The 23,974-nt window shown below is 32.3% G+C and overlaps 1 protein-coding gene across 1 annotated transcript in view; it reads right to left on the bottom strand.

Annotated features, from left to right (window-relative positions):
* Window positions 1–6,276: 6,276 nt before the first annotated feature.
* The window catches only part of APG5 (autophagy protein Apg5 family), a 136,981-nt gene continuing 119,283 nt past the window's right edge, over window positions 6,277–23,974 (bottom strand). The window contains exons 7-8 of the mRNA XM_089801081.1: window positions 7,572–7,703; window positions 6,277–7,285 (exon numbers count right to left, since the gene is read on the bottom strand). Coding sequence (XP_089657207.1) covers window positions 6,855–7,285; window positions 7,572–7,703 — 563 coding nt within the window. The 3' untranslated portion in view covers window positions 6,277–6,854. The remainder of the gene's footprint in view (window positions 7,286–7,571; window positions 7,704–23,974) is intronic.

The following is a 23,974-nucleotide window of genomic DNA, read 5'->3' as shown; positions in this document are numbered from 1 at the left end:
AATGTATGTAGATTAAAATGGATGCAAAAATAATGTTTGGAAATTTTTTAGAAATGGACATTGTGACAAAATTATCACAAGGAGGGACTTCAAATAATTGTCATAGGCATAATGAATGGCAAATGCTCTTCTTCCTTTTAAAGAATGTGCATCTAAAGTTGGAGGGTTTTTTAATTCTTTTCTCTTTTGTCATATCATTGTGATCAAGCATCTTTGTACTTATATGTTTATTTGCTTGACAATCAAAACTAAAACAAAACATCACATTAATACTCATGAGATTCATATAAAATAATATTTATAAGTTTGAGTGACATATTGTCTACAAATTATAATATTTCTTGTAAGAACAGACTTTTCTAATTTCCACTTATACAACATGCGAACATAAACAATACTACTAGAGCATGTATGTCCATCGCTAAAAATTATATTACTGAGATTGGAGAACAAAGAACTAAAAGACTAACAATCTCTTTCTTACACTAATAGAATCTAAACCTTTTACTCAGATTGGAGAACAAAGAACAAAAAGACTAACAATCTCTTTCTCACACTAATAGAATCTAAACCTTTTACTGAGATTGGAGAACAAAGAACTAAAAGAATGCTTATATTGTGCTATAGGGAAACTATATTATTCTACTTGCAACCAATGTGTTCATCATCAATAGTTTCGATGTCCAAATAATATATTGAAATGAATGTTTTTTTAGGGGTATATTATCTATATTAAATTAAAAGAATTAATAAAAAATTGCCAATTTTTAAATACTTTAAAATCCTATGAATTGAAACGATATTAAGGTGAGGGGCAGTGGGTATCTGATCACTTGTAAAAATAAAAATATCGAAAGGTGATATAGAAGGATCAAAAGAAAAGAAGGGAATGGAAAAGGGAAAAGAATCGTAGTATTTGGCATTTTTCTCGCCCAACATAACAACCACCACCCTCTTCTACAATGCATTAGCAATCTATAGTGTTTCTTTATCAAGCAAGATCAGGGGATGCCCCTCGTATTGCTTAGGATAGGTCATTGTAGTCATGTGAAATGGGATAAAATCTCTATAAGTTGGCTTTGTTTAGCCCCTTCCTTGAATGAAGAATCCCTCATTAAACTATGTAACAATGTTTGCCAAGTACACCTACTTGTTTGTAATCTTTATTGGGAAGCAGGACTCAAACACTGCATGATCCAAAATTGAACTTCTTAAACCCCAAATTCAAAATCAAAACATTAAATAGAATAAGTACAACACATTATTTTTTCAAAACCCTAAACATGATGGAAAATGTTATAGATATAAAGTCACAAAATGTCATGATTTCAATTACTTTTGTTAATTTTTTCAGTGATAAATTTAACCTACCCATAGAAATCAAAAAGCAAATGAATGAAAATTAAAGACAATGATCATAAAACTTCTTGTAGATGCACTCAAAAAATTTGTAGAAACATCTTTTGAACAAAAATATTCTCTAATGTTCTCCATGAGGTAAAGATTGTCGCAACTAAATAACGCCTCAGTTTTGAATCCCTCACAATATTGCATGTACAAATCCACCATCCCAATCACATTGTCATGGGAATTTCAAATGACATAATTTTTCCAGTAAATAAATGAATAATAAAAAAATTAATTATGAAAGGGAAAGGAGAGAACAAAAGAATAAATAAAGGTGAATTTAATATAAGAATCTTCATAGATGATCAAAATGGATAGTCTTATGCATCCTTCAAAAGAATAGTCCTCACAACTTAGATGACAAGCGCATTTTCCAATTTAGTTAGAACATTGTGTTTTGACAGTAGTCATAAAAGATTTTATTTGTTAGAGGAGATGTTATTCAATTTGCATAAGATTTGAATTTGATTTTCTAATGACTAATGACAAAAATGGGGGTAACAAAAAATCAACCAACAATTAGCAATTGAGTGAAATTCCTACTTTAATAGTCTATTAGCTAAATATAATAATAAAGAGAAACATTTGAATAAAAAAAATTAGCTAATAAATATAACAAAAATTTTATTCTTATGTAAAAGATAAGATGTCAAGCTTAAATAATGTTGAATTCAAATCTTGTATAATACAAATTATTTTTCTTTTGTATAAACTTTAAACAAGAAGAGTTTAATATTTTTTTTAAATAGTGATTTAGAAATCTTATACTATATAATGAGTTAAAATTGTTTAATAAAAAATTAAAATTAAAATTAAATATAAGTTATGTGAAAAAAGTAAATTAGATCAATTATTATCATAATTTTTTAAAATTTTATTATTATTATTATGTGTTAAGCTCAAGTAGACTCAAACCCTTGCCATTGTACTATAAGTTCTTAGCTAATTAAAATATAGATTATATATTAATTATATTTAATAATATTTAATCAAAGAATATAATAATTAATAAAGTTATAATTCTTTTAATTAATATTATATATAAGCAATATATTACTTATCAATCATAATAAAACATTTTTATATTTAACAGACAATTTTTTAGTTGATTTTGTAAGTAAAATATATATTACATATTAATCATATTTGTATTTGTTTTATTTTTTAAATAGAACATAAACTATCAAACTAAAAATAGTAGAGATATTATAAATGTAATATCAATAAATATTAAACATGTGATATATCTTATGTAAATAAAAGATAATATTCAATTATATCATGTTTATATCTTCTCATGTGTTGACATATTCATATGAATGAGGTTGAAATTGGATTTTCGTTTGTCATTATTTTGATATTAGTTTATTTTGTAGAGTGTTAAATGTTAATTGTTCATTTAATATATTGACTATTGTCTTTGCTAGCTTTTCTATAGAAATAGTTTGTGTTTATTATTGTGAAGTAGACGAGGTACAAACATCAAGTGATATGCATTTTTCATTCAATCTTTACATAAAACACCTTCACAAACTTCTTATTGCATAGTGACAAATATTATGTGTATTCAATTAAATTATATACAAACTATTACTCTAAGATTTAGGGTTATTACATAATCTTATAAAAATGTCATGTCCAAATAGTATAATTTTAAAATTGCATTCTAATGACTGACAAATGTGTTGATAAATTAATATTTACTAATTTGACATGTATACAAAACAAATATGGCAAACCCAAATGATACATACTTTTCCAAATTTTGCTAAACAATATAATTGGAAAATAAAATCTCATTCTAATTATTATATAATAATGTTTCCATCCAAGTTTAACAACATAAAATAACAAGAACATTAGTTCTAATCAATTATAATAATAAAAAGACTCCAACAAACACATGATATATTTTATAGATTAACGTTATCTAAATAATCTTATCCAAAATTGTCTCTCAATTGTTTCCTTTCACCTCCTATGGCGCAAGTGCTAGTGAATAATACATTAGACTTTTTTGGAATGTGGAGTTTTTATTCTAAAAGGGTTTTCCCTTTTACACATGACATTAATATTATTCATTTCATTTTTACATCTATTTCTACTTTCTATAACTGTGAAATTTTAAAATCTTTTTTTTTTTCTCTTTCAACCATGATCATCTCGAAGGATGCCACAATCATATCAGAACTCAACGTATGAACGTATGATCAATGAAGAAGATAACAAACTGCTACTGTGTGGAAATTAGTGTAGAGTAAGATCCTAAGACAATTTCTAGTGCGTGCTCTAGAATGTTTGCTTCACTCCATGGCTTTCTAAAAATTTCTTCACCATAACTCTCCAAAAATGAGAATTTTAAATTTTCACCATTACTCTCCAAAAATGAGTAGGGGGTAGCAAAAGAACAGTTCCAATACCATGTAACAGAAACCTTATGGGTTCAAAGGAACCTAAGATTCTCTGCAACGCCAATACCTTTCACACAACAGGAGAAAAGCAATGATAATGCTTGATTACCAAAAAGCAATGCAATGAACTTTGCTTAAGAGCTTATGATAATACATGATTCTAAGGGAAACCCTGTGACCTAAGACAGCATAAGATTGTGATCTTCTATTACGGCAGGCAGCTTCAGTCTCTTTTAAAAATACTTGTATTCATGATATTGGAAGTAGAATGTATTGGAACAAACTTTGTATTTTCGTATAGATAATTTCATTTGTACTTACGAGATCATTACTGTGATCAAATTCTTTTATAAACTAGTAAGATCTAAATGCAGTTAATCTCTGATCAACTTTATGGGCCAATCATATAAGAACTCAAAGTATGAACGTATGGTCAATGAAGAAGATAACAAACTACTACTATGTGGAAATTAGTGAAGAGTAAGATCCAAAGACAATTTCTAATGTGTGCTCTAGAATGTTTGTTTCACTCCAGGGCTTTCTGAAAATTTCTTCACCATAACTCTCCAAGAACGAGAAGGGGGTAGCAAACGAACAGTTCCAATACCATTTAACAGAAACCATATGGGTTCAAAGGAGCCTAAGATTCTCTGCAATGCCGATACCATTCACACAACAAGAGAGAAGCAATGATAATGCTTGATTACCAAAAAGCGATGCAATGAACTTTGCTTAGGAGCTTATGATAATACATGTACTCTAAGTGAAACCCTGTACAATAGGAAAAGTTGAGACCTACGACAGCATAAGATGGTGATCTTCTATTACGGCAGCAGCTTCAGTCTCTTTTAAAAATATTTGTATTCGTGCTATTGGAAGTAGAATGTATTGGATCAAACTTTGTATTTTCATAAAGATAATTTCATTTGTACTTACGAGATCATTACTGTGATCAAATTCTTTATAAACTAGTAAGATCTAAATGCAGTTAATCTCTGATCAACTTCATGGGACTGTTAACTGCTGTCATCATAGAAGACCTTCACCAAGTTGGAGAAATAATCTTACGGAGATGAAGGTGGCAAGTATATTCAGGAAACTAGATCTGGAGAACATAAAGGAGAATCAATCTTGTAATCATCATAAAGACTTGGAAACTGCAGTTGGATTAGAATAATCTAGAAGCTTCAAGTAGATTGCAACTACTAGACTGCATAAAAAAATCATCTCCAAAGCTATGTAGTTCTTGAAAATACTCTAGCACTAAAATTAGTGTATGGCAAAATGGCAGCAGAATGGTAGCATATGCATGTAAAGAGTTCTGAAATGGATAACAGCATAAAAGTTTCCCAGGACTCATATATGGGAAAGCTTGATGTATATAGAGGTTTCCAAGGTTGTATTCATTTTTCATTGCAAATTTCACTTCAAAGTGGACTTTATTGTATATCATAAATCTCTGTAAGTGGGTTCATGACAGTTTTGGATTATACTATAATTAAATAGGTGAGGGACTCATTGTCAACCCTTCATTTTTTGCTATTCTGGGTGGATGTTTATAAGATCAATATAGTCTTATAAATAATTAGATATTTGTACACAAACGACCTACTAAACAATGCAATTTCTAAGTTTGGTTTAAATGCCCATTAAACAACAAACTACGAGAATATTCTTTCCGTTTCGTTTCCTTTTATTGTTGATACCTTGTGAAATTTGTTTAGGTTGCCCTTCTAGAGAGATATAAACATAATCTTAAAGGTCGGGACAATAAAATAAAATTACAGATAACAACTCTTTATTAATAAGAGGAGATTACATGAATTGTTTGGGAAAAAGCTATGCTCCACGGGGACGCGTCCCCTGCCTCTGTACCCTAGTACCCGTACCGGGTACGAAACGGGGACGCGGGTACGGATTTTGGCCGTACCCTGCGACGTCCCTTTTTTGAAAAATTCAGAAACGTCCCCGAAACGGCCAATTTTTTTGGGCAGGAAACTTGGGGACGGCCAGCAGTATCGGGGACAGTTTTGCCGTCCCCTATCCGTCCCCGAAACTGCTGGCCGTCCCCTTTTTTCCAGTCAATCTGGTAAAGGCAAACCATCCCCAAAAAAACATTTTTTCCTAATTTTTGTTGTTCGTGTGGCCCCTAGTCATCTTAAAGACATAATAACAATATGCAACCCATATTTGGTCCATTAAAACACTAACTCTTCTACTCATTTTTCGATTTAACATACTTGCTAAGAGGAAGGAAAAAAACATAAGAGCAGTAGCAGCAATGAGCAAAGATTGTGTTTAGTGAGGCAAGACTACGTTCGGTATTTACTATTTACTAACAATTTTAGTTGGACTTCTCTTTATTTCATTCTGATTTCAGCATGATACTTGAAGCCTTTAGGCATTTTAATTTTTGCTATATATGTATGTGATATTGTTATAATGGAAGCACTTAGTATTTGCCATTTGATAATATTCCATGTATTTATCTTCTAAAATGTCTATGGTGAATGGTTTATCAATGTTATGATATACATATTTGAATTTTGTCTCTATATTAAAAAAAATCCCCTATGTTTTTAATCGCCGTCCCCTGATGTCCCGTCCCCTAAATTTTGGCTTCGACCCGTACCCGTACCGGAAACACGTCCCCGTCCCCTAAAACGTCCCCGTCCCGGAAACTCCGTGGAACATAGGGAAAAAGTAATTAAGTCCTGCAATAATACCTGACATAGGATTTTGGAACTCGCCTCAGAGGCGAAATACAAGAGCTAAAACTGATTACATTTTCAAACGAAAATCTAGATTTTGAAAGTTAGGTGATCACAGAATCAAGGAAGCCTTAGTTCACTTCAGCTGTTGATATTGACATTACTGAAATCGACAAAATTATCTGATGAAAATCGTGTCTTCTGCTTGCATTCATCTTATAAAGGTCAATAGATGTAGAGAGAATCAGGCCATAACTTCACAATTGGTTCCCGTAAATAATTTTTGGGGGGCTTGAGAAAAGAAGTTTTGTGTTGGCTTTTTTCTTCATTGCCCAACTTTCAAAGTGTATATGCAGATATGAAGAAATTGCTCAGGTGCAACCAAATTTTGAGCAACCCAATTGAATGGCAAATCAAGATCTGGTAATTCAATTCCCTGCATTCTGATAATCTTAACCTTCCATCTTGAGGAAGCATTTTGTAATTCTGATGCTTGTTTTGACTCGTTTGTAGTTTGCACACGTATTGTTCCAGGCCCTGCTTCTGAGCCCAATGAATCTGTAGAAGGCAAAGCATTATTGCTGTAGCTTACTACTTGTGAAGTTAAAATGCCATCTTTTGTCATAACCTCTAATTCTGAATTTGTGTGCTGGCAACATGAATCAGCTAATCCCTTGCTCTCTTCACGTAGAGAATAATTTGAAAAGAGTTCGGGGAGCAAACTTGCCAATGCACTACCCAGTGTGAACTTTGAACCTGTGCTACAGTAATAACATATATTAATATTTGCCATGCATAAGTAGATAACTTCTGAATTGTATACTCACATTAAATAAATACAGTATTTTCTCTAAATGATGTCATAATATGTAACATATTCTACTGCAAAAGAATAAGAATATATAATCTCTGTAATGGCTGTAAACAGTTACTAAATGCCAGCATCTCTCCTTGTGACGAGTTTAAAGAAAAAAATTGAGCTTTTTGATATAACATGCTACAAGTCTTAAATCATATTCTTAATGAAATGGTAGTAAGCTACCATCATCTTTTGGAAGATCTACAGGTCTGTTGATGTAGTGTATCTCATCCCAACTTTCGACAGGCAATGCATCAGCAAAATCCTCAAAGTCTTTCCTTAGATCTCGTAAGTACAAATGAACTGGAATCCTGCCTGACAAAAGAGTTCATAAAAAAGTGTAAAGTTAAATTGTCCCTTATTAAAGTAACAAATGTTTTCATATACCAAACTCACAACTGCTACTAGTTCTAAAATGCCCAAAAACCCAACTATGCCCAGAGGGCCAACAACAAAAGTAGCCAAAAATATCAATACCCTAGCTTTCAAGATTTGTACTTTTTTTATTGCGAACACTCCATATAGAGAAACACCTATAATCCCAAAAAATTGAAAGTGACACAGGCAGACAGCCCTTCCAGTAAATGCATTCCTCTAAAGGCAGTGTTCCAGGTAGTATCTGGGACAGGGGAACAAGTCTAAGAAATGGCAAATTTTCTCCCAATATTTGGGAATAGCCATATTAAAACAACATATAAAAATTAACTTAAAAGAAGTTGCACTTTATCATTTATGTAGAAGATAAGAGTGTAAGTGCTGCAATTCATACAAACCTGTGCTGCTGTATGACACGCATCATGCAACAGATGTCAGAGATAGACAAATATTTATATGCCCTCGCCCTATCTTGAATGGACTTGTACAACTGATTATTTTCACTATAACAATTTTCTAGGATCACTTTTTGCAATGTCCAATGTCTCAATGCCATTCATGCTGTAAATAATTTGAGCAAATCATTTCCAAAGATGATAAAATCATAAAATCTATTGCCATTCATTGTCTTAAGAAAAATGTACCAGCCCCAATCATTATCCATCAAACAAATAAAAGTATAAATGGATACATAAATGCTAGTCAAGTTTAGGAGGAGTTATTATAATATCAGTTGACCTTCATCATATTCTCAAGGGTTCCCTAAAATATATAACTTGATAAATAGCCCCCACCACAAGTTGCATTACAAATGTACGAGTGCGACATTAAAATATCTTAAATAAGACCATTATATTTACTTTCTCAGTCATTTGATTGTAACAATAATAGAATTACTTGGATTTAAGATTGAATAAAAAACAAATCAAAAGTATGAATGAAATTCAATTTCTTGGGATCTAATTCATTGCAGTCCAATACAATGCTTTTTAAACTTTTAAAACTAGAGCAAGGATCTATAGGTGGAGAACCAAGCGACCTTGCAATACAAGGTGGGTTCAAGGGGTAGAACCTCCACGATCACACCCGAATTAAGGCATTCATTTCCACAAAGAAGTTCATGGCACATTCATGGTTTTCTTTCTATTATATTGATTTAATTTTTTAGTCTCTAGTGGACTTCCTGTTCCTTTTCCTGTTTTTCATTTTTTATGATAGTAACAGAACAGGAGCTATCATATTTATATTTTTCAGGGTGAGGAAGTTTAGTGGGATCCTCTTTTAGGTTTAGGGTTAGAGACACAATTTTAGGTTTTTCTTTTAATGATTGACTTTTTTTCTTTAAACAGGCTGTGGAGACATCCTCTACGGCTTCCCCAGTAAAGTCTGCATGTCAAGGTGCCAGCAGGCATCCCCCCAATGAATGGGAATTTAATCATAGGTAAGCAATCCCAAGGAACACTACAAAAAAATTGAATGCCCTTAAAACTGCAAAAGAGTTGCTAGCAATACAGTCAAGTTCTATGTGCTACAATTCTAGCTAATACCAACTTGATTGTGAATGACCCCATTATATGTCCAAATGCTGTGTTCTAGAAACCCGGTCATTGTGCTAAAATTGTCCCATTTCTTCACTTGTTTCTAAGTTATGAATGATTTTAATGCCAAATATTCAATTACAGAAATTAAATTGCTTCTAAGTTGTCTCTCCCAAGTTTCAACTATACCGTATGAAGGTTTTTAGTTCTAACATCTTATGTGAGCTCTCGGCCATCATTAAGAGACTTATGAAGAATAATGGAAAGAAAAGCATGATACCCAATATTCACTTGTCCAATTTTTTAACAACAATTGCTCGAAGAACTTGTCATAAATAGAGTCTTGTACTGAGATTTTCACAGATATGGATTTATAATAAGTTTTCTGGATTCTACTCCATACAGCTTAGTCATGAGAGAGAATCGTTCTATGAAAAATAATGCATTTAATATGATGTATGGTATTCTATTGTCTTATGATTTTAATACCAAGTACTTAAATTAGCATGTATTATTGTCTTCACTTAGCTACAAATATCTAATTACATAAAGGAAACATTGATCCATGGATGCTCAATATTACAATAATAGATAGTTTATATTATCTCTGTTTAGTATGTAATGGTTATCTATTGTAATCTTCTATATATATTAGAATGTTTCTAATATTTAGTTTTTTGTTTCTAGAATAGAATGTTTCTATTCTTTAGCTAGTTGTAGATAACTATTAGTTTTCTCTTAGCTAGAGTATAAAGTTTATATTCTTTACGATTGTTTCTTAAGGAAACATTGTTTACTCTCTTGTATAAATTGATATTGATCACTACTAATAACAAGCAAATATTTTCCAATTATTTCATAATATGGTATTAGATCCAATATTCTAAATTTTTTCAAAGATAATTATAATTTCTTGGTTGAAATTATCTGCCTTTTATTTTCAAAATTATTTACATGCATATTTGCTTCCAACTCTCTCTATAATCCGACTAGAGTTACCGTTCTGAAAGATTTGAATACGCTGACTTTCAATCCTTGGTGGGTTTTTTGAGATCTCAACTGGGTTGTCATCTATTTTTTTTGGGTGCCTCGATATTTGAACCAGCCGATCCAAAAACCAACAATATATTCTGTTTGGATTTTTCGAACTCTCTTCTAGGTCACCCTTCAAATTTTTTGAGTCTCCACTTTTTGAAATTTGCATGTACTTGCATGTTGTTTGCATATGTTGGTTTACCATCCAAAGTTTTGTGTTTTGCCTCCCTTAAAAATGCTAGTGGGTTTTCATAAAAAAAAATTCTCAAAAAGAATTTCTGATGGATTTTAATATTTTTTGCCTAAAACAAATTCTTATGGGTTTCTATAAATTTACCCTTAAAAAAAATTTATTCTGTAATTCGCAAAGTTGTTTGGGATTTCTTTGTGGGTTTGTAAGTTTTTCCTCAAAAATTATCTGTTGGGTTTTACCGTTTTTCCTATAAAAAAACCAAAGCTTTGCAATGTTGAGTTTCGATTGATTTTTCACCTCAAAAATCATGTATGGTTTTGATTTTTTTCAACTCAAAAATCATGTTGGATTTTGAATAAGTTTTCACCAAAAAAATCATGTTGGGAGCAGTCTTCTCAACACACCCTCTGCTCCAGATTCAGAAAGCTCTTGGAAGAAAAACATTCAATGCAACTATTGCCACAAGTTTGGGCACATGAAGGTTGAATGTCGGAAGCGTTTAGCTGCCCTATCTAAGCAAGTTGACAACCCACAGTGAACAGTGTGGAGCACCTTCTGCAGATAGAATTTGTCTTTTACACTTTTTGATAGCTTTGTGCTCTGGATAGATTAACCATTAAGGGAGGGTATTACAATAATAGATAGTTTCTATTATCTTTGTTTAGTATGTAATGGTTATCTATTGTAATCTTTTGTAAACATTAGAATGTTTCCAATATTTAGTTTTTTGTTTCTACAATAGAATGTTTCTATTCTTTAGTTAGTTGTAGATAAATGTTAGTTTTCTCTTAGCTAGAATAGAAAGTTTATATTCTTTACGATTGTTTCTTAAGGAAACATCGTTCAATCTCTTGTATAATTTGATCTCTTGATCACTGTTAATAACAAGCAAATATTTTCCAATTACTTCATAATACTTAACAAGAATTGAACTTTATATCATGTCTTAACTTAAGGCAACATTGTCCAAATTAATAGAAATGGGAAAGCCATAACATGTTTGTCATCCACTACTCTTATGAACCCACATGCAATTTTCTTTAAACCCCATCATTTGTATTGATGTTTTAAACCGATTCGATGGTTCTTATAATACATTTTATAACTTATGGGTACCATAGAGATTCGAAATAAGGTGCAGCATACAATATATAAAATGAATGCCTAGATTTGAAGTTTGCAAATCCTGGCAAGAATAATAAAATTTAAAATGATTTAGTGAATCATTTTAGGCAGTTGCAGAGCTCTACAACTTGCATGAATACCTCCTCGGATTTCGTGTCGAATGAAATGGCACTCAATGCACATGCCTCCACGGACACTCCTCTACCTTGGCCTTTTGTAGTTATTGCATGTACCTTGCTTGTCTTTTTTGCTCTGTAGTTTATTCATTTCCCATAGGGTTTGGCTTTGTGTGTTTGAAGCTCTTTTTATTTCTGCTTTGAGATTGTTTGTTTTTATGCCCCTATGTTGTGTTCATTAAGCATCCCGCTCTGGTTCACTCATGGGAGGAATTATGGCAGGAGATGCATCAAAGTATGACGAAAGGAGATGAAGTGTCTCTTAATAATGATTTGATGGGTGTCAAACACTTTGATAAAATGAATGTTGCAAAGAAAAAAGGAATTCAGTCCAATATTGTCAAGCCTTCTTATAAGGCAGTGGTAAAAGAGGATATTTCAGTTGTATGCCCACCCACGGCCTAGTTTAATGGGGAGGTATGTGTTCGACCTGCCACAGGAATCTAAAGTGACGAAGGAATTCGATACAATGGAGAACATGTTAGAGATGCTGACATTGTCAATTGTGAAGAGCGGAGACGAGTAAGCTTTTGCCCTATGACTTGAAGACACTCTCCCTGTTGCCCAATCATGACATGATAAGAGCTATCCATGGAGAAAAGAGTAGACTTAGAACTACTGCAATTTGTTTGTTTGTTTAAATAAAGATTCTCTTTCATCTTGTAGATTTTTTGATGATTGGCTTAGTAATGTGTGGGGCAAAAAGATGGGAATCCATGTCAATTTTTGCAATATGATACAGAGAGTGCTTTTTATGTTGCTTGTCAAGAACCATAATATGTAGGAAAGAATCCTCAAGGATTTTTTTTGGGATGTGGGTAAGTCTTTATTTTGAGCCTTTCCATGGTCACCCAAACATGATATTGATGTTGTAGGTAAATCATCCCCCAAATGGGTCAAGATTAATAACCTAAATATTGAATTCTGGCCATTTATACATCAAATTCTCAAGCCTTTAGGCAATGTTTTACAAGTTGAAGCCTCCAAAGTTACTCTCCCACATTTAAATGCTCGTGTCCTAATTGCTTTGGAGTCGGATATTCCTTTTCCTGATAATATCTCCCTCAAAATAGATGAGAAATTTTTCACATGGGATATTTTTTGTTTAGGTAATTTGGGAGCATGTTTTCACTATAAAAAAAACAGACATGCTCAAAAAGAGTGCCCGGAATCGATTAAACCACAATCAACAAATATCTCCTTAAGATCACCAAGCCCATTATGAGCATGCTTAGGTACACTAATAAGGATAGGTGTTGCCTTGGAGAGATCTATGATGACATAGACTCAATGCTTGAAAAAATCAAGCAAATAATAAATGAGGAGAAGCAAGATCCGCAAGTGCCCCTTTTCAAACAAGTGCAAGCAATTATTGTTGAAAGATGGAGCAAAATTACCACTCCACTACATTTGCTTGCCTATGCCTTAATGCCTAAATACTATAGCTCTCACTATTGTAGTCTACCATGAAGGTTGCCACCATATAGAGATATGGAAGTGTGTGACTAGTATCAAGAAGCATTTAAAAGACTATTTCCTAACGATGATATGAAAGATGTAATCATGGATGAATTCATAGAGTTTGTGGATGCTAGAGGTCTAAGTAACGATGTTCTCCATTATCGGTTCAAGAAGGATGCTCATAGTTGGTGGTACCTACATGGCCAAAGATTCCAAACATTGCAGCCCTTTGCAATCAAAATATATCACAAGTTTTATAACTTATTTATTAAAAAATAGCTAACTTTATCTTCAAAAGAATCATGACTAGAAAGGGATTTTGATTATTACATAGATTGAATTAATTCTTTTTTAAATGCTTACCCTGTGTTGTCTTCATAGGTTGCTAGTTCTTATGCATCAAAAAGAAATTGGAGCACCTATTCTTTCATCCACTCAGTGAAGGGCAATAGGTTGCAATAAAAAAAGCAAAGAACTTGGTATTTGTGCATAACAACTTGTGCATTATTTCACACGAAAGTAAAGAATACAAAGAATGGGAGACAAAGAAGTGTGATATAGGTGCAGATATTGCGGACTTGGATGCTTACTCTGTGTTGTCTTAATTCTTTTTAATAAATTGAATTAATTCTTTTTTAAATGCTTACCCTATGTTGTCTTCATAGGTTGCTAGTTCTTCTGCACCAAAAAGAAATTAGAGCACTTATTCTTTCATCCACTCGGTAAAGCACAATAGGTTGCAATCAAAAAAGCAGAGAACTTGGTATTTGTACATAACAACTTGTGCCTTCTTTCACACAAAAGTAAAGAATACAAAGAATGGGAGACAAAGAAGTGTGATATAGGTGTGGATATTGTAGACTTGGATGCTTCTACTGCTCGGCTTACAATGGATTATTTTGATGACTTTAATGCCAATACCATTGTTGCGTCTGCTTCTTGATCCCATTGGCCTTAGCTCAAGTAATACCAAAGAAGAAGATGAAGACTGAAGAACATAGCATATTAATCACTGTTTCTTATTTCCATTCCATTAGTTGAACAATAAATGTGAAACAATGATACTTGAACTTGATATTTATAATGTTTTGAATTTTTGATGTTGAAGTTGATTGAACTATATGATGGTATGATCACTATGATCACAAGTTTAACTATTTATGGTGTTTTTGGTGTTTAAATGTGTATATGCTACTATGCTACATTCTAAATTTAACTCATGCTTCATAAATATGTATATATATCTTAATTTTTTTATAATTTTTACATATTTTTGTACTAACAAACCCAAACCGCTTTCCAAAATTTTGACAAACTTGCGAACCAGTTCACGAACTTCAAACTTGGAACCAAACCCAAACCGGCAACTTAGCAAAAATTGAAGACAACCACCCTACACTCTACAAACAAAAAAGTCTAGTATTTCTCAAGGAGAAAAAAAATATCCCTGCAGCTAGCTTTTACAATATATATAACCTAAGGCTTCAAAACAACTGCAATCATACTAGTAAAATGATATATATATATGGGTGTGGGTGTGGGTGTGGGTGTGTGTGTATATATATATATAGAGAGAGAGAGAGAGATGACAAAACATTGCAAGCTTTTATAATTCTTTGAGGGTATGGAACCCTTTGAGATGTACTCCAAAACACAAACACATTTGTCATAATTGTGCTATGCCATGGACCATCATATACACCATTCAAAATTACTATATTAAGTTTTCCTCTGGTTTGTTGTATTGTAGTATTCTTTTGTGAAATAGGTTTTAATAATAATAACTAATAAGTTGAAAAATTAAAATATAAAACATTATAAAAATAAAATCTAATTACTTACGTTTAATGAAAGGTCAAAGGGCATCTAGTGAAGAGTCATGACTCCCTCAAAATAAGATATAAAAGGGAGAAGATTTCATTTGAAAGGGGACATGGATGGAGCAAGGAAATTTGGAAAATGAAACATGGAATGATCAGGTTGGAATCCACACAGAATTAAAAAATAAACCTGAATCAGATAACAAGAGAATCAATTAAGATTAGTTAAGTCTAGTTAAGGAGCAATTAAAAAGTGGAAGGGATGCCACTCTTAAGAAGATATATTAAGAAGTTGTAGTGTGCATTTGAGGGGAGCAATAATTTATATGGCTTTCATTTTCAGATCTGGAAATGAAAAGAACAAAGGGAAGATCATTAAAGAAAGATCAAAGGCAAAATTGTAAGAGTTTATAGCAGAATTATATGGAGATTATAAAGGAATAGCTGATGCAATTGGAGAAGGAAAGTCTATGCAGACTTTAAGGAGAAGTAAAGAGATGATATAGTTTGAAGGGGAATCAACAGAAAATGAATGGAGTATAAAGAATAAGGAAGTGATTCCTTCAAAAGGAAAAGGTTATGAAAAAATGTGATTCTCCCAAAAGTTGGTAGTATATAGGATGAAGGGTTGTGACTCTCTTGAAAGGTTGTAATTGTATAGTTTCTACAAATTCTGAACAACCAAGTCTGATATGAAGCCTTTGTCTTCTTGCTGAAGATGGTCTTTATCAACACCAACTGATATGTGTAGTATCCTTTGACCGATGTATAAATATGCAACAATGTATTTATATCTGCTATACTTTGCAAGAGGCAATGAATGCTAAAGGAGCAGACTTAGTATTTCTTGTGTGTCCTTTATCCACATTCACACCCTATTAAATTTAGTAACCAAGGGTCATGTCCTTAGAAAGGACATGTCCCTCCCAAAGTCAGCCTTAATTACTCTCTCTAAAATCGGCGACTTTACAAGGAGACATGTTAATATATTAAACTAACCAAGATGATTAGTACATCCTTAACTATATTGCCCAAAGGAGACATTGATACCTATTAAGGAGAAGACAATTACTTAGGGACTAACCTACCAAGGGATTTTATGCAAGAACAAATCTGTATGATTTGTAATCAGACCAGTATGATATATCAAAGTTATGAAATTAACACTCCCTCTTAACTTGATAATCATACCGAGAGATAACATATCTAGCAACATCAATTAAGATGAATAAGCATAGATTGATACTTTATATCCATCTGAATCTTCCAAGCATGTGGTATCATTGAACACATGATACAATGTAACATATAGGACAAAATCCGGAGAATGACTAAATTCTTCCTTTATCCAAGTTGTGACTCAAAGGTACTGAGTCCTAACAGACCTATATCACAATATGATCCTAAGTTAAGATCTACCAGTTCATAGGATAAAATCCGAAGAATGATTAAATTCTTCTTTTATCCAAGTTGTGACTCATAGGCATAGAAATGTCTATATCACAATGTGATCTTGAACTCATCCAAATCTAACAGTAGTTCTCTATTGTTCAGCACATTATCTAAGACATTGTCATCTCTCATAATGTCTTTTATACAAGTGTTTATTATCTCAGAGATCATCACCTCTCGAATAATGAATACAAATGGTGGAGCCCATAACAGTCAATAGCCTGACAATAATAATTTTAACTCAAAATATTACATTAATAATTAAAGAATACAAATGTATTATAATTCAACTATACCAAATCTTTTCCTAAAGTGATCTGTCTTCACTCAAGAGAAAGGTTTGGTAAGAATACATGTTGTCTGATCTGCAATGCAAATGTATTCTAATTTTACAGTATTCCTATCTACCATATCTCTTACATAATGGGAAGGAATTTCAATATGCTTGGACCTGTCATGGAAAACTAGATTCACAAAAAGTTTGATGGAACTCTTATTATCACAATGAATAATAGTAGGATTCATGGGTTGACCAATTAATCCCAAAAATAACTTTCTAAACCAAACTACCTCCCGAGAGGCCACTCTTACAACAATGTATTTAGCTTCTATGGAACTCTATGCTACTAATGTTTGCTTTCTGTATATCCAAGATATCATCGCTAAGCCTAAACCGAAACAACATCCTAAAGTGTTTTTCTTATTAGTAACACTTCCAACCCAATCTGAGTCTGTGTACCCATGTAAGTCCAAGTCAACTTTCTCATGCTTGAGCCCAAGGTTAAGAGTGTCTTGTAAGTATCTCATAATGTGTTTGACTACAACTAGATGAATCTCCTTTGGCTCACACATAAACTGACTTAAGGCATTAATAGCATAGCAAATATTAGATCTTGTATTTACCAAGTACATAAGGGACCCAATCATCTGTCTGTAAAGAGTAGAATCTATGGAGAGTGATTCTATTGTTGCTTCCTTAAGTTTGTATAGACTAGTCTCCATAGGAGAAGGCATAAGTTTGCAGTTCCACATTCCAAATCTCTTCAAAATGTCTAGTGTATACTTTCCTTGATTAAGTCTGATGTTGTCAGAGTTTTGCCATACTTCCAATCCTAGGAAGTAATGAAAGAGTCCTAAATCTTTCATTTCAAATTCTCTGATTAGATCTTTCATTTCAAATTCTCTGATTAGATCTTTCTTATATTGATCTATAAGATGATCATCAAATGTTATTAGTAAATCATCAACATATAGTATCAAAATTATCGTATCATCTTTATCCTTTTTATAATAGAGATTTGGATCAGCTTCATTCTTGGAGAATCATAAACTGGAGAGATACTTATCAATTCTTTCATACCATGCCCTCGGAGCCTGTTTAAGCCCATAGAGAGCTTTCTTGAGCTTGCAAACAAAAACTTTAGGATTATGAATTTCAAATCTTTCAGGTTGCTCCAAATACCTCTTCTGTAATCTTTCCATTTAGAAATGTTGTTTTTACATCTATCTAATGTACTTTTCATCCCTTTGATGTTGCAATATCTAGGACTGCTCTTACAGAGGTATATCTGGCAATTGGAGCAAAGGTTTCTTCATAATCAATTCCCTCCTTCTGATAGAAACCTCTGACTATGAATATGGCTTTATATTTTTCAATGCTACCGTCAGCAACATGCCTGATTTTAAATATCCACTTAGAAGAAACAACTGATTTTCCTTCAAGCCTTGGAACAATTTCCCAAACATCATTCTTAATAATGGATTGGTATTCTTTCGTCATCGCATTCTTCCAAGCTGTATGTTTAATATAGCATCTGAAATATTGGTTGGTTCTAATTTAGTGAAATCACTCATGTTTGTTGCATAACTAGAAAATCTTTCAGGTCTTTTCCTTTCTTTGAAGGTTTCAGATGGTGCAGTGAAGTCTTGTGCTTCCTCTACAGTCTTAATAGCCCAATGTCGTCTTTTCTTAGGATTTTGAGTTTCCTCAAGATTAAGATTTTGAATTTCATCTTCAATTTCTTCAATGTTCTCCCTTTGAAACTCAAGTTCATGATTTTCTTTAGAACTAGGTAAATGTTTGAGATCTTCAGAACTTAGGGCTCTTTTGAATGTTAAATCTTCTTCAAATATTACATCCCTACTAAGTTCAATGTTTTTCTGACCAGGTATGAAAATTTTGTTGGAAGCATCAATGCTAATGATATTCCTATAGGGGAGTATTGTAGAAACATGATTAGATCATTATCATGATGATATGTTACATTCATGACTGTGTTTGTCATTGATGTCAACATAGCAATTTTTTGTAGTATTTGACAGAAGAACAATGGAAAGATCAAGTTGGTAAGGATAGACAGTTGAGCATTTTCACTAAGCGAGGCTAAAGGGAGATACTAATAAGTGTCTAGTATATGCAACTAACCTCGGAAGCATAAGATATTAAGTTTGGAAGAAGTTATGCAAGTTTTGGTAAAAACTATTCTGAGATAGCGTTTACAACGGCATGTTCTAGTAAACTTGTTATATCTCTTATCAAAGTTGTTATTCTGAGAAGCCGAAGTTAAAGATGTGAAGAAGACACTCTAGAGATGACATAGCTAAGCTCACTCGTCATAATGTTATGTGTACAGAAAGTTATTCAAGTTACAAGACGAAAGATTAATGTTATTGCCAAGTGTAATGTGTTCTTAATGAGGTCCTATAATAATTAATTGAGAAGGTGTAATAGCCAACTCAAAGAATTGTTGTATGGATTTAGTATAAAGGAAGGACATGTTCCTTTATCGTGTATGGATGTAAGAAAATGATTGTAAGCAACACGAAGGGCAGAATGCAAAGATAATCAGAACAAAGCGAAGGTGAAGGAAACTTCATTGCCAAGGTTTTATTGTATGATCCGAAGTTTGATACTTGGATCCGAGGTTCATGACCTAGTCTACAAGGTCTGACAATGATTGGTCTGGTTGACAGAACAGAGGAAAAGAGTTAAAGTACAGTACATACAATTATTTTGCAAGGAACAGTTGAGAGATCATTTGGATAGTGAGTTCGGTGATCTTGCCCTAGAAGTTGTTTGGACAGTGGGTCTTTTGTATTGTACAACTCCTAACAAAGTTGGAATCTTCTAACAAGGATTCGAAGTCTCCTAACAGGTACTCATATGTACTAAATGTTTTAATAGACTCCTAACAGGGTCTATCCTCTAACAAGGAATATTTGTATTAGTACATCATCTTGTTGGCATCATTCCCACCAGGGTTTTCCCTCTAATTAAGGGTTTCCCTAGTTAACATATCTGGTGTAATTGTGTATGTGCATCTTTGTATGGTTGTTGTTTACTTTGGTTAAATGGTTAAGATCAGGTCCTTGAAGATAAAGTTTAACAACTTTGGGAGATCCATGCAAACATATTTAGAAAAGATAGTCCCAAATCTAGCAGAGAAAATTTTGACACCCAGATGGTGGAAATTCTTGGTGAATTATTAGATTTGTGTAAAGAACAAAGCATTGAGTTTTCAGATCTAGAATCCTTCTGTTGTATACAAAAGAATAGAAGCACAAGCAAAGATAAATTCAGATCCGAAGAAGACATAAAGATAAAGGAGGTATTGATCTACTTACGAAAAGAGAACCAGAAGGTATGAAAATTTTTGTTTGTTAGACATGTAAAGAATTTGGTCATTTTTCGACTAAATGTCCTAAGAGAATAAGAAAAACTAGAAATAGTTTACTTTTTGATAAAGTTGAAGAATTTAAAGCAAGATTCTTGGATGACTGTGATAATGAGCCTAGATTGGTTAATGAAGAGGAAGTAATTGAAGAGACAACTTTGGTAACTATAGTTGATGAGAAATTTAGGATACATGAAAGAATGGTTGACTACAATTCAAATGATGAGAATGTTGTTACTAAACCAAGGAATGATAAAGTATTCTTTGAGACTAACAATGATTTGTAGAATGAAGCAGAGCTAAGGCAAGAACAAAGCTCGAAACCTTCAACAAAGCTAAGAGTTGAGATAAGAACTCCTACTTCGAATAAGAACATGATAAGGAATCATCCACCCGAGTAGATCATCGGAAGCAGAGATAAACGTGTGATGACAAGAAGCAGAATTAATGAAAAACTATGTTTGATATCTCAAGTTGAACCAAAGAATGCAAATGAAGCATGTAAAGATGACTATTGGAAACAAGCTATGAAAGAGGAATTGGATCAGATAGTGAAGAATGAGACATGGGAATTGGTCCCCAAACCAGCAGACAAGAATGTGATAGGAACAAAATGGGTATTCGGCAACAAGATGAATGAACAAGGTGAAGTTGTAAGGAACAAAACAAGACTGGTAGGCAAAGGTTACTCACAGCAAGAAGGAATAGACTATGTTAAAACTTATGCTCCTGTGGCAAGAATAGAAGCAATAAGGTTATTTTTAGCGCATGCAACATATAAGAAATTCAAAGTATATCAAATCGATGTCAAGTCTATTGAAGTATAGCATAAGTCAAAGTGATATACTCATTACTTTGAGTATTTGTATTTATGATTTATATGAACATTGTTTTATGTCTCATACTATTGATAAGTGTATATATATATAGATTTCTATGCATTCATAAATTACTTTACTTAACTAATTGAGCTCTTATAATCAGAAGAGACTATTGTGTTATGAAGCTCTTGAATATATATGTTTCACCACCACATGTCTCTACGGGTCATAACTTTGTTGTAGCCTCTGTCAGATTGATTTTAGCAAAGCTACCTCGTTGATGGTAAATTATCCTTAAGATAAGTATCTTATATATATAATATATATTATATTACATTTATGGTTTATATATATATATATATATATATATATATATATATATATATATATATATATATATATGTATGTATGTTTAAAGGTGAGTTATACATATAGTTATTTATTAACTAAATGGTGATTAACTATAGAGACATGTCTCTTCATGTCTCTTGAAGAGACATGTCTCCTCTCATATTTATATGAGATCAAAATCTGCATTTGGAAATCATCAATTACAGTGACCATGTTAGTACATTTGCTGCTATCCTAAAATTAACATGGTATCAGAGCCAATTGCAAATGTATCAATAAGTATGTGGAAAAAATAATACACTTTCAGAACAATACAGTGGAGAGTGCACAGGTAGCAATGACTAATAATAGGGATGGACCATAGAGTATCGATGAAGTTGGACTCTAAGGGAGACGGTGACTACAATCATCAAAATATATAAGAAAACTATAGAAATTCAGAAGTCTATCCTTGACGTGATGGAGGGAACTCAACGAAGGAGAACAGAGGGAAGCACAATTATCAACTCCTTGAAAGGAACGGAAAAATAAAATAAAATGTTTTATCACAGTGCAGATATGCGAAAAATTATTTATTATTTCACAAATGTAGAAAATTATTTATCATTTCATAGATACAAAATTGTAATACAGACTAAGCAAGAAATCTAACTGTGAATAGCAATCCAACATGTATGCTTCATACACACAATTTCCCTTTATCATCATTACGAAGGGCCTTCTGAGAGGGATATGATGCAATTATTGAAAGCAATCTTTACCACTAAATAAATAAATATTAAAGGAGTCATAGTTTCAACATATAGAGACCATCGGAATGGTTATGATCGAAGATGGTTATGTGCCTAGCAGTCTGTACAAATGATTGTTTAAAACATCGATTACAATATCTATTCAGACATGGAGGCAAGCCATCATCTAACTGATAACATTATGATTGATTAATAAGAATTGGTGGTCATGAAGACAACTAACCGCTGTATCTATAGGGAACAAAAATTTCAAATAATCCTAAAAGTTCTATTAACTATGATATCTATCAAACCAAGAAACACATAATCATGTTAAGAATATAAACCATTAACATCATGGATATTTGAGGTATGTGGTGGCCTCCCAAAGGGCATATAAATATAGATGACAAAAGCATACAGTAACTTGAAGTATGAATCTATCAATTCCAATAAAGTTCAAACGTAATGGAACCTAAAATGGAACGATTATGGTTAACAACATCCAAAATTAAGATCACAAACAAAGAGTCACAGGAGCGATTATATACACAAAATCTAAGTCAACACATGAGGCAAATATCAATGTTGGAATGAAGAAGCCATCAAGGATTATTTATTTTCGTTAGGAGTATAGGTAGTGATGAATCCAAAACAAGGTCGTTATAGAGCACTGGATAATGAATAATTGAAATAATGATTGCTAGTTCAAGCTCGACGCAAATGTTATACAATACAAATAAAGATGGACTGCGGCGATTAGTGGAGAAACAATACGCCCAAACACTGTGAAGACTCCACCAGTCCCTTTATAGTTGATCAGAGAGGCATACCATTGTGAGGACCACGTGTCATGAAGTGACGTGTAGACACACTATATTCCATACAGACATCCTCTATGGAGAATAATTTTGTGAAGCGGCCATATTCATTACTAAGGTATGATTAGTATAAAGAATCTTCCCTTATATAATGATATGAATATACTAACATTAGTTTTAGTTATATATATATTATATGTATTATATATATTTATATTATATAAATATATATAATAATAGAATCAAGTATTAATTCATAAATGATTTTTTTTAATATGAATTGTATATTGGAGAAAAGATTAAAATAGAAAGACCTAAATTGATCGAAGATAATCTTGGTGGAGAGCGTTAAGTTAAATATATAAATTCATTAACTAGTTGAAGGTCTAATAGCCTCTTAAGGGTTATATATATTTACATATACTGGTTAAAATAAATACATGGACGTATTTCATAGTGGATTATAGAAAATGGGAATGGTTGTAATCTATAATAAAATCTTAATTAATAAGTGGAGGATGGTGACCTGGATGAAGACACATGATTATAAAGGTGAGTATAATGTATGTTCTTCTTGATATTATTATTGAATAATATACACATATATTTTATTAGATGTACCTCTACATTATTAAGTTAATGAATATATAATATGCTTTGTATTGAATATTGTAAAATGTGTATTAATATATATACATTTATCCAAAATAATATTTGATAAATCCATATACTGTTTGATAACCATAAAAGAGATTCATTATGAGATTACAAAAGGTAAAGATGAAATACATTTATATTCTAACTTCTATACATCACGAAGTATTTTTGTTATGGCATAAGTTAAAATACTAACATTCTTATTTGTATTTCTATATGTACTATAAGAATTATTTGCCTTGATCTTTTCCTCCGAGAATGTTATTACAGGAGGAAGGAGATTGAGATTAAGAGAGAGCCGGACATTTGACATTTCATCAGCAGCAACCTTGAAATAGAGGGAGCAGATAGAGGAT

Source organism: Cupressus sempervirens, chromosome 9 (genome assembly GCF_028749045.1).
Source record: "Cupressus sempervirens isolate cs-2001-9-10 chromosome 9, ASM2874904v1, whole genome shotgun sequence".
In the NCBI taxonomy this organism is placed as follows: Eukaryota; Viridiplantae; Streptophyta; class Pinopsida; order Cupressales; family Cupressaceae; genus Cupressus; species Cupressus sempervirens.
The sequence above is the reverse complement of the archived record's forward strand: the minus strand, read 5'-3'. Positions and strand labels throughout refer to the sequence as shown.